The sequence below is a fragment of the Pecten maximus genome, chromosome 1 (genome assembly GCF_902652985.1).
Source record: "Pecten maximus chromosome 1, xPecMax1.1, whole genome shotgun sequence".
Classification (NCBI taxonomy): Eukaryota; Metazoa; Mollusca; class Bivalvia; order Pectinida; family Pectinidae; genus Pecten; species Pecten maximus.
The window spans coordinates 24449939-24463867 of record NC_047015.1 but is presented as its reverse complement, the minus strand read 5'-3'; the positions used below and the strand labels follow the sequence as shown (position 1 = coordinate 24463867).

The 13929-nt window shown below is 38.1% G+C and overlaps 1 protein-coding gene across 1 annotated transcript in view; it reads right to left on the bottom strand.

Annotated features, from left to right (window-relative positions):
• Positions 1–13929, bottom strand: part of LOC117324417 (GPI inositol-deacylase-like) — a 65743-nt gene that overhangs the window by 26649 nt on the left and 25165 nt on the right. Inside the window, exons 16-20 of the mRNA XM_033880300.1 lie at positions 13604–13667; positions 13383–13457; positions 12738–12972; positions 10184–10253; positions 9251–9401 (exon numbers count right to left, since the gene is read on the bottom strand). Coding sequence (XP_033736191.1) covers positions 9251–9401; positions 10184–10253; positions 12738–12972; positions 13383–13457; positions 13604–13667 — 595 coding nt within the window. The remainder of the gene's footprint in view (positions 1–9250; positions 9402–10183; positions 10254–12737; positions 12973–13382; positions 13458–13603; positions 13668–13929) is intronic.

Here is a 13929-nt window from a genome sequence, read left to right as displayed (position 1 = left end):
TACTGCTCGTATAACCCTAAACCGCGCTGAAGGGGGCAAGATTTTCAGGAGATTGAACTCTGCTTTAAAAAAACATGTGAATGGTTTACTCATGCACCAGTCTGCTAGTCAAAGGAAGTTCTATACTCAGACGGTGACGAGCAGCCAGTCTGACACTCTGTTTGACGAGGATAATCACTATAGGAGTGGAACATGTACACCATCATCTGAGGATAGACACGATGAGTCAGTCCTGTCGGACGGTGCCCCTACACCCCAGGGAGGTCTGGACAACTATCGGGGTGTCCCTCAAACACCTGCCATACCCGAGGAGATGGAGGAGGAACAGGACAGTTTTGAAAACTCTGTCACATAGACAATGTTAAGATTCTAGTGCTATAGACATTTCTCTTGGATTTTTATATCATGGACTTCTGACCTTGTGAGTATCTAACTGTATCCAGCCTTTAGTGCGAAGCCAACAGGTCTAATCTATTTATCAATTTTGATAGGATGAACCAATAATGTAAATTGGTTGATGAAATATGATGAAAACTATTCATAGCCATTTCATTACCTGAAATACTAATTACATTTTTATGAAAAAATACATGTTTCAGTTTAATAAATATGCCCTGTCAGCTTCTGGTAAATATATTTTTCCTCTTTCATCTGTGTGACAGAACTGTTAATTATTAGTATGACAGGTTAATTTGTATATACCTGTATATGGTAGATATAATTACAGGTATAACAAGTCCGTTTGTCTCTGTAATAGTGCGTGATATAATGCACGGTACCAGTGGGTACAGAGTTACAGACAGCATACACTTGACAACATACACGGGTAGTGTATACATACCAGAGTTCCATCGACAAGAATTCTGATTATCTATATAACTCAACAGTCTTTTTTAAATAAATGCCAATACATGAACTGATATAGAACACAAGACATTGTACTTAACTTTGAAGTTGGTTAAATTGTATGTATGTATTGATCTACCTATAACAAGAGTACCGCCAACAGTATTATACACACCGCGGAACAGCGGCTATACACACCAGGACGTCACAAGATCTTGTTAAAACCATGTACTTCATTATTTAGAGTTTCTTATTAATCACTGCAAAGAATCCAGCTCAATATACAGATTTTTAATGTATTTTTAAAGTATGAGATGATAATGCAGTAAATTTACCTGACATGGAGTATGCCTATTTGTACTCGAGTGTAGATATACCATGGAAACCTAAAACAAGTACTCTACAGATCTATTTATTAATGATATAAACTCTTCAGGAATTCTCAAGTTATTCTTTAATTAAACATTATCAGTTTAAGTCACCTATAAAAACACATATAGGTAAAGGAATTGTTTACTAAAAAATTCAAAATGAAATGTTTCCAGAACATCTTGAAAGTTTAGACTCTGTATGTTTTTATGCAGACAAATGTTCTCAGAGAACCAAGAATTTTGCTTTGTACATATGGAATAAGATACAACTTAAAATTTATAAGTCTTCTCTCATAAAGCAAACATGGTGTTTGAAATATACAGCATATGTATAATCATAATTAGTACATGTATATTTTGTCTTTGGCAATACTGTTGAATATAGTTTGAACATATCAGTTCACTTCTCTTTAATGTAATTAGATTTTAAACAACCAGGAGAATGATCATATGATGTTTATTATGGTATATGCTGCACTGCATGTTTTTCCCATTTCTGTTTTTTATTAGTATTTTATCAAAGTAAAGAGCCTTAACTTGTCTGTTACATCAGACAACTACTTTTCTTATCTACATTTCCATTAAATACATTCAAAGTTATAAGTTGTGGGATTGTTTAGTAGGTTTAAATATGTAAACTGGTTTTCAGTAGGTCGAGGATGATGTTACAGATCACTAGAAGGAGCCTAGTGGGTAACTTCTGTCTTTCTGTCATCAACAGACTGGTAACTTCCTTGGAGATGGTCCTAACTTCATGAAGTATCTGTATTTTATCTGTATTTTGTGGTTGAACGCACAATAAGATTTATATACATCAAAATTGTAAAATTCAGTTTTATCTTGTCATTGAAAACCCTTAGATGCTAAACCCCATAAAATGCATTATAAAATACATATGAAATAAACTTTTTATTAAAAACTTTCCCAACCAATTTATGTGGGGTTTTCACTACAAAAACTACAATAAAAGTGTCTTAATTTTTATAGACATTGCACTCAACCATAAACTACAAAAACAACTAACAAAGTTTGGACAGTTTTGACTTTCTGTTCCCAGCCTAATCCCTAAGTGTTAAGTTGAAATCCCCATGACACACCTCAGCAGACATATTTTAGGGAACAGAAAATCATCATAAATATATTTCTTTTGTAAATAGCTATTTGCTAGAGTAAATGATGCTGAACAAATTAGAAATGTTCTTTGCTGGAGGTAGAACACAGAACATTGAGACTCACTACTTTAATGTTATTTGTTTATGAACTTTACTGTGAACAGTATGGGTTTACAATGTAGGAGTCGAGAGGCCATGATCAGATTTAAGCTGTGTATGTATGAACCTTGTGACTGTAAGTGCTATTGTCAGTAGATTCCACCAAGTGTTGTTATCAGTATCTAATGTTGTAATTCAGTCTTCAAGACAGCATTAAATTATTACCAAAGCTACATTGGAGTATATTATAATTCTTTTTTCTTAGACTGTCTACCATTGATCTGTGAAATAAACAGAGATTTTCTTTTCCTACTTCTTTTACTGACAGGGTCAGTTGATAGGTTGACCAATGACTGGTCACTATACCCAACACTACATGTGACCAGTGATTGGTCACCAAATCATTGGTCACTATACCCAACACTACATATGACCTGTGACTGGTCACCAAATCATTGGTCACCATACCCAACACTACATGTGACCAGTGACTGGTCACCAAATTATTGGTCACTATACCCAACACTACATATGACCAGTGACTGGTCACCAAATCATTGGTCACTATACCCAACACTACATGTGACCAGTGACTGGTCACCAAATCATTGGTCACCATACCCAACACTACATGTGACCAGTGACTGGTCACCAAATCATTGGTCACTATACCCAACACTACATATGACCAGTGACTGGTCACCAAATCATTGGTCACCATACCCAACACTACATGTGACCAGTGACTGGTCACCAAATCATTGGTCACCATACCTAACACTTCGTGAGATCAGTATGAGAGTCACCATACCTAACACTACATGTGACCTAGTCACCATACCTTACACTACATGTGACCTAGTCACTATACCTAATGCTTCATGTGACCTAGTCACCATACCTTACACTACATGTGACCTAGTCACCATACCTAATGCTACATGTGACCTAGTCACCATACCTAAAGCTACATGTGACCTAGTCACCGTACCTAACACTACATGTGACCTAGTCACTATACCAAACACTACATGTGACCTAGTCACCATACCTAACACTACATGTGACCTAGTCACCATACCTAACACTACATGTGACCTAATAAGTCACCATACCTAACACTACATGTGACCTAATAAGTCACCATACCTAATGCTACATATGACCTAGTCACCATACCTAATGCTACATGTGACCTAGTCACAGATACCTAACACTACATGTGACCTAGTCACTCTACCTAACACTACATGTGACCTAGTCACAATACCTAACACTACATGTGACCTAGTCACAATACCTAACACTACATATGACCTAGTCACCATACCTAATGCTACATGTGACCTAGTCATCATACCTAATGCTACATGTGACCAAGTCACCATACCTAACACTACATATGTCACTGTACCTAATGCTACATTTGACCTAGTAATCATACCTAATGCTACATGTGACCAAGTCACCATACCTAACACTACATATGTCACTATACCTGACACTACATGTGACTTAGTCACTATACCTAACACTACATGTGACCTAGTCACCATACCTAACACAACATGTGACCTAGTCACCATACCTAACACTACATATGTCACTATACCTGACACTACATGTGACTTAGTCACTATACCTAATGCTACATGTGACATAGTCACCATACCTAACACTACATTTGACCTAGTCACCATACCTAACACTACATGTGACCTAGTCACTATACCTAACACTACATGTGACCTAGTCACCATACCTAACACTACATATGTCACTATACCTGACACTACATGTGACATAGTCACCATACCTAACACTACATGTGACCTAGTCACCATACCTTACACAACATGTGACCTAGTCACCATACCTAACACTACATATGTCACTATACCTGACACTACATGTGACTTCAAAAGTCACTATACCTAATGCTATATGTGACATAGTCACCATACTTAAAGCTACATGTGACCTAGTCACCATACCTAACACTACATGTGACCTAGTCACCATACCTAACACTACATATGTCACTATATCTAACACTACATGTGACCTAGTCACTATACCTAACACTACATGTGACCTAGTCATCATACCTAATGCTACATGTGACCTAGTCACCATACCTAATGCCACATTTGAGTAGTGTATGAAGTCACTCTGTCACCTAGTGTCATTAAACCATAGATAGCAGGTATTGATTCCATGTACATTGATATACACTTATCTTCATATGCATCCCAATATCTCAATCATAAATAGAAAATAGGCAGTTATTACTTAGTAATCTTTCTATCTCCACCATATTCAATATAAGATGTCAGCCAGGCAACCTCTTAGGTGATCACACATCTTTACAGGATGAAATATCTAAAAGATTAGGAGTAGGATGTCTAAATTAACCTGAAAAGCTCAGACATATGAACAGGGTATATCTTGTGCTTCAGTTATGAAACAATTTTTAATTAACTTGCCCAACCTTGTTGTAGTAACACCTGAGATAGCCCTGGGCAAGTCTTGGGTTTAATTCTGTCACACAAGATGTTCATATTATAGTGCAGGTCCCAATGTTGCTACAACAGACCATGGGGAGTCCTTGGTTACCATAGATACCTGGATTACTTGTAGGGATAAGAGATTCTCCTAAGTTATCTTATATTGACATGACCGCCACTCAGAGAGTGCTCTGTGAGAAGTACTTTCAGAGAATCTAGCAGCCTTGATCTAATTCACTGTACCAGGGTATAAATCATCTCTTTATGTAGATATATCCAAATTTAATTTTAAAACACAGCAATGAAACCTGTCTAATACTCTTTAAACTATTCTAATACAGATAGATCAGTGAGTCATCCATCATCACTTCAACATATATCATTATATTATCATTGGGTATTACATCCCAGTATTACACTTTTGGATTACACTCCGGTATAACAATCCCCGGTATCAAACCTTGTGATTACACTCGTGTTACACCAAGGTATTATACCCCAGTATTACATCCCAGTATTACACCCTCGTGTCACACCCCTGTATTACACTTTGAAGTTACACCCCAGTATTACATACATCCCCAGTATTACATACACCCCAGTATTACATACATCCCAGTATTACATACACCCCAGTATTACATACATCCCAGTATTACATACACCCCAGTATTACATACATCCCAGTATTACATACACCCCAGTATTACATACACCCCAGTATTACATACACCCCAGTATTACATACATCCCAGTATTACATACACCCCTGTATTACATACACTCCTGTATTACATACACTCTTGTATTACATACATCCCAGTATTACATAAAAATCCCAGTATTACATACATCCCAATATTACATACACCCCAGTATTACATACATCCCAGTATTACATACACCCCAGTATTACATACACCCCAGTATTACATACATCCCAGTATTACATACACTCCTGTACTACATACACCCCAGTATTACATACACCCCAGTATTACATACACCCCAGTATTACATACACTCCTGTACTACATACACCCCAGTATTACATACACTCCAGTATTACATACATCCCAGTATTACATACACCCCAGTATTACATACACCCCAGTATTACATACACCCCAGTATTACATACACCCCAGTATTACATACACCCCAGTATTACATACATCCCAGTATTACATACACCCCAGTATTACATACACCCCAGTATTACATACATCCCAGTATTACATACACCCCAGTATTACATACATCCCAGTATTACATACACTCCAGTATTACATACACCCCAGTACTACATACACTCCAGTATTACATACATCCCAGTATTACATACACCCCAGTATTACATACATCCCAGTATTACATACACCCCAGTATTTCATACACTCCAGTATTACATACATCCCAGTATTACATACACCCCAGTATTACATACACCCTACACCCCAGTATTACATACACCCCAGTATTACATACACCCCAGTATTACATACACCCCAGTATTACATACATCTCAGTATTACATACATCCCAGTATTACATACATCCCAGTATTACATACACCCCAGTATTACATACATCCCAGTATTACATACACTCCAGTATTACATACACCCCAGTATTACATACACCCCAGTATTACATACATCCCAGTATTACATACACCCCAGTATTTCATACATCCCAGTATTTCATACATCCCAGTATTACATACATCCCAGTATTACATACACCCCAGTATTACATACATCCCAGTATTACATACACCCCAGTATTACATACACCCCAGTATTACATACATCCCAGTATTACATACATCCCAGTATTACATACACCCCAGTATTACATACATCCCAGTAATACATACACTCCAGTATTACATACACCCCAGTATTACATACACCCCTGTATTACATACATCCCAGTATTACATACACCCCTGTATTACATACATCCCAGTATTACATACATCCCAGTATTACATACACCCCAGTATTACATACACTACAAGGTCAGAGGTCTAACAGGTTGGATGACCTATCAAAAAACAAAATACTCTTGGGAACAACTAGTCACACACAAACACTCATTGAATTCGACCATACAATTGGGAGAAGGTGAAAGAAATAGGAATAATAATAAACAGAGCAATAACAAATTATGTCCCCAAACAAATACAAACATGCATTATTAATGAGATATACATACAGAATTTAAAATAAAGACATTGGATCCTATTTATCTTGGACCTGTGTGAGTTAAGCCTTATCTGCCAGAAATTAAACCGTTACCATAAATAATTGAACAAACTATCTGGATAAGTTCATCTCAATTGATTTTTACATGAAGCTGATAAGACTTGAATGAAACTTGTTAATCCTAATTTGAATTATGTTTACACCGATTCAAACATGAAGACAATAATGAACATTGATCAGACTGAGGCAATTAAAAGTAAGGAGCGGTGTCTGAATACCAATTTTACAATGTACAACAAACAACATAATGTAAATCCAGTTCAGAGACAAATACACACAATAGGATACTGTCATTACTATCTCCATAGCTACCGTAAAACACAACACGGATAATCGTTAAATGCACTCAAGTGACAAGAAGGATTTCATTTAAAACATTTAATAAAACCAGAACATAAAACATTTAATTTATCAATATGTGACAAGTGCTTTGTTGGATTCAGTGTGTAACAGTAGAACAGACTAATGGTGGCCATTTCCTGTATTGATGTTGTCTCCTATAATCTATACCAAAGAAGTACTCATCTCTACATTACAGGTACTGGTCCCAATACAGCTGTATCCAATATAGTATCTATCTCTACAGTACAGGTACTGGTCCCGATACAGCTGTATCCAATATAGTATCTATCTCTACAGTACAGGTACTGGTCCAGTACAGCTGTATCCAATATAGTATCTATCTCTACATTACAGATACTGGTCCCAGTACAGCTGTATCCAATATAGTATCTATCTCTACATTACAGGTACTGGTCCAGTACAGCTGTATCCAATATAGTATCTATCTCTACAGTACAGGTACTGGTCCAGTACAGCTGTATCCAATATAGTATCTATCTCTACAGTACAGGTACTGGTCCCAGTACAGCTGTATCCAATATAGTATCTATCTCTACAGTACAGGTACTGGTCCCAGTACAGCTGTATCCAATATAGTATCTATCTCTACAGTACAGGTACTGGTCCCGGTACAGCTGTATCCAATTTAGTATCTATCTCTACAGTACAGGTACTGGTCCCAGTACAGCTGTATCCAATATAGTATCTATCTCTACAGTACAGGTACTGGTCCCTGTACAGCTGTATCCAATATAGTATCTATCTCTACAGTACAGGTACTGGTCCCGGTACAGCTGTATCCAATATAGTATCTATCTCTACAGTAGATACTGGTCCCGGTACAGCTGTATCCAATATAGTATCTATCTCTACAGTACAGGTACTGGTACCAGTACAGCTGTATCAAATATAGTATCTATCTCTACATTACAGGTACTGGTCCCGGTACAGCTGTATCCAATATAGTATCTATCTCTACAGTACAGGTACTGGTCCCATACAGCTGTATCCAATATAGTATCTATCTCTACAGTACAGGTACTGGTCCCAGTACAGCTGTATCCAATATAGTATCTATCTCTACAGTACAGGTACTGGTCCCGGGACAGCTGTATCCAATATAGTATCTATCTCTACAGTACAGGTACAGTAATTAATACAGAGGTGACACTGAGGGGAGGTGATACAGTAATACAGAGGTGACACTGAGGGGAGTTGATACAGTAATACAGAGGTGACACTGAGGGGAGGTGATACAGTAATACAGAGGTGACACTGAGGGGAGGTGATACAGTAATACAGAGGTGACACTGAGGGGAGGTGATACAGTAATACAGAGGTGACACTGAGGGGAGGTGATACAGTAATACAGAGGTGACACTGAGGGGAGGTGATACAGTAATACAGAGGTGACACTGAGGGAAGGTGATACAGTAATACAGAGGTGACACTGAGGGGAGTTGATACAGTAATACAGAGGTGACACTGAGGGGAGGTGATACAGTAATACAGAGGTGACACTGAGGGGAGGTGATACAGTAATACAGAGGTGACACTGAGGGAAGGTGATACAGTAATACAGAGGTGACACTGAGGGGAGGTGATACAGTAATACAGAGGTGACACTGAGGGGAGGTGATACAGTAATACAGAGGTGACACTGAGGGGAGGTGATACAGAGGTATGGAGGTAAACACACTGACCTGACCCAGCATGTCAGAGGGAGCAGCCACAAAGTCCAGCCGGTAGGTACAGGATGGATCTGTGTAGACACGCAGCTCCAGGTCCCCATCATTCTCAGCCACAGGTATGCCACTTTGTAGCTTAAGGGCCAAAGTACCCACCTCATCATTTCTGATCAACAGACAAATAGGTACACAAATTAACGTATCAGTACCAAGTTAGTAGGAAAGGGTCTGATAGGTATAATATATACAGGTAACTAAAAATGTACAGGTAACTTAAACTAGCAAAATCTGTAAGACATAAATGCCCCTGCTGCCACTTTACACCCCAAAAGACAGTTTGGTGAGGATCCCATTAGCAGTTCCTGAGATTAGCTAGTTACATTGCATTGCATTGCATTGGGACGGGACGGGACGGGACGGGACGGGACGGGACGGGACCCAACATGATGAAACGGGATGCAACAAGATGCGACGTGATGGAACAGGAAGGAGATGGACAACACTTTATGCCCTCCCCCCACCCCCCTATTCCATGGCGAGGGCATTATCATAAAGGTAAGTTCTCACAAAAGGAGGAAAAAACAAATTGATTGAAACTTGGGACCCCCATCTTTTTAGTGCTAGCCAAGGGACTGTACTTGTAACATACCTTAACACTTAATATATATATATCTATGATAAAAATGTCTCTTGTACTAAAAGCTAGGGCCATCTGAACACCTGGCTACACTGGAAATCTTTCTGTCCCACACATGTATTAGATCTGTATATCATACATACCTGTTAGATCACACATGTATTAGATCTGTATATCATACATACCTGTTAGATCACACATGTATTAGATCTGTATATCATACATACCTGTTAGATCATACATGTATTAGATCTCTATATCATACATACCTGTTAGATCACACATGTATTAGATCTCTATATCATACATACCTGTTAGATGAGTATGTGTCTTCATTACTCCAAGGGACATGAAACATCATCACACTACCTGCATGCAGATCTGAAATGGAAGATAATTTGTTCAAAAGATAATAATATAATCACAGAAAATTGAGTATGCAATTCAATATATATCGGATTATAAGCATCAGTAAAAAGAAACAAGAGGCCCATGGGCCTTAACGGTCACCTGAGATTTGAAATATTTCAGATAATTAAATTGACCATTTTTGGCCCCGCCCATAAGCCCCTAGGGGTCAGTCAGGGCCAACATGTGCATATTATCAAACTTTCATCCCATGCTGAAAATGTTTACCAAGTTAGAATGAATTCCAATAGAAATCAAACAAATCATTCAAAAACGTGATTTCCCTATATCAACTATAGTAAAATTTACCCCCTCCCCAGGGGTAAATGTGTGACCCCAGGGTCATGAAATTCACATTTTTAGTAAAGCGCCTTAAGACCCTTCCATCTATCAACAGTATATGATTCTATCTTATTTCGGTCTGAAAAGAAGATTTTTGAAATTTCAGTCAATTTGACCCTTTTTAGCCCCGCCCATTAGCCCCTAGGGGTCAGTCAGGGCCAACATGTGCATACCCTCAAACTGCCATCCCAAGCTGATAATGTTAACCAAATTAGAATGAATTCCAATAGAAATCAAACATATTATAGTCAAAAATGTGATTTCCCTATATAAACTATAGTAAAGTTTACCCCCTCCCCAGGGGCAAACTTGAGACCCCAGGGTCATGAAATTCACAATTTTAGTAAAGCACCTTAAGACCCTTCAAACTATAAAGAGTATTTGATTCCACCTTATTTTGGTCTTGAGAAGAAGATTTTTGAAATTTCAGTCAATTTGGCCCTTTTTAGCCCCGCCCATCAGCCCCTGGGGGTCAGTCAGGGCCAATATGTGCATGCCATCAAACTGTCATCCCATGCTGACAATGTTTACCAAATTAGATTGAATTCCAATAGAAATAAAACAATAAAAGTCAAAAATGTGATTTCCCTATATAAACTATAGTAAAGTTTACCCCCTCCCGAGGGGCAAACTTGAGACCCCAGGGTCATGAAATTCACAATTTTAGTAAAGCACCTTAAGACCCTTCCAACTACAAAGAGTATTTGATTTTACCTTATTTTGGTCTTGAGAAGAAGATTTTTGAAATTTCAGTCAATTTGGCCCTTTTTAGCCCTGCCCATTAGCCCCTGGGGGTCAGTCAGGGCCAACATGTGCATACCCTCAAACTGCCATCCCAAGCTGATAATGTTAACCAAATCAGAATGAATTCCAATAGAAATCAAACATATTATAGTCAAAAATGTGATTTCCCTATATAAACTATAGTAAAGTTTACCCCCTCCCCAGGGGCAACTTGAGACCCCAGGGTCATGAAATTCACAATTTTAGTAAAGCACCTTAAGACCCTTCCAACTATAAAGAGTATTTGATTCCACCTTATTTTGGTCTTGAGAAGAAGATTTTTGAAATTTCAGTCAATTTGGCCCTTTTTAGCCCTGCCCATTAGCCCCTGGGGGTCAGTCAGGGCCAACATGTGCATACCCTCAAACTGCCATCCCAAGCTGATAATGTTAACCAAATCAGAATGAATTCCAATAGAAATCAAACATATTATAGTCAAAAATGTGATTTCCCTATATAAACTATAGTAAAGTTTACCCCCTCCCCAGGGGCAAACTTGAGACCCCAGGGTCATGAAATTCACATTCGGTCTGAAAAGAAGATTTTTGAAATTTCAGTCAATTTGACCCTTTTTAGCCCCGCCCATTAGCCCCTAGGGGTCAGTCAGGGCCAACATGTGCATACCGTCAAACTGCCATCCCAAGCTGATAATGTTAACCAAATTAGAATGAATTCCAATAGAAATCAAACATATTATAGTCAAAAATGTGATTTCCCTATATAAACTATAGTAAAGTTTACCCCCTCCCCAGGGGCAAACTTGAGACCCCAGGGTCATGAAATTCACAATTTTGGTAAAGCACCTTAAGACCCTTCCATCTATGATGAGTGTTTGATTCCACCATATCTGAGAGTAGAGAAGTTTGAAGTTTTAGTCAATTTGACCCTTTTTAGCCCCGCCCCTCAGGCCCCTGGGGGGTGGGGACCATATAATTTACAATTTAGGTTGACCTTTAGCCATAGAAGCTTCCTGCCGAATTTCATGGAATTTGGTTTAGGGGTTTTGGAGAAGAAGTCGAAAATGTAAATTGTTTACGGACGGACAACGCATGACGACGGACAAAAGGGGATTAGAATAGGTCACTTGAGACTTTGTCTCAGGTGACCTAAAAAGACATTCTTGATTCTTTAATATTATCCATTACTTCGTATTGGTCATAAATAATGGCCCAGAGGCCCAACACATTGACTCTGACTCAAGTAGGGGATCATCTTATTAAAGGACAATACAATAGTAATTGTCAACATTCTACTGACCTGCAAGAGAGATGGATGGCCATACTGCTGGAGAAATATCTGATATTTTCATTTCCAAATGTTATAACAACTTACCTGGATTGCTTTGCTTGACACAGTATTTGGGCCTGAGATAGACCCTATAGGCCTTCAGTAGTGTGTCTATTCCCTGTAACTTCAGACTGTAAAACAGGGTGTCGTTGTAGAGGGTCAGGGTACTGGCACTCTTGGTGATGCTTTCAGGATACGTCATCATAATATCTATAAAGCCAGGCATACGGTAGGCAAGATGGCGCTCGCCCTGGTTATACAGATCAACCATCACCTCTGCCTGTCAAAATGAAAACACAGATCAACCATCACCCTACCCTAAAAACAAAACACAGATCAACCATCACTTCTACTTGTCGAAATGAAAACAAAGATCAACCATCACCCCTACCAGTCAAAACAAAACACAGATCAACCATCACTCCTACCAGTCAATACAAAACACAGATCAACCATCACTCCTACCAGTCAATACAAAACACAGATCAACCATCACTCCTACCTGTCTTGTGCCTGATGCCCTAACATTCTGTTTAGCATATCAATTTACCATAATAATAAGGATGGGATGACCTTTGCACAATGAGTCATCTTCAATTAATGTCTACCAGCAAGGAAAACGAATAAAAAAAAAAATGTCTACCACTATAATATATTCATCAGTTTCCATTTCAATTTTTCAAGACTTACTTTGTCAAAGGATTGTGGAACAATCAAGATGACATGTGTCATGTCAGTCAGCTCTGATAACTCCAGATGGACTACCTAAATGTAAGTTGTTTTATTTATATTTTATTGAAATAAATTCCTGTATACAATTTTTACAAGATAAATAAGGCAATAATCTCTTGGATAAATTAAATATTATTTACACAATTTACCAATACTTATCATTAGTATATTATGGATACCTTTCTCCCAGAGTTCCTTGGAGGGATGAGTTTTCCTCTATCAGACAGGTTTGTACACTTTTTGCTATAAAGGAAGATTCAAAATAATTTCATTATATATTCAGATAAAAAAAAACTAAAACAATTTTTCAAATGCATTTGTTAAGAATTCAGATCGAAATCAGGCAATGAAAGAGTTTAGCAGGTGACCCAATGAAGCTGCATGTGGACATATCTGGACAAATCCAAAAACTAAAAATGCCATTGAATGAAGGGCCATATAAAGAGTTAGGATCTCTAGTTCTGAATTTTAGCATAATGACACAACATTGCCATCTCAATATAAG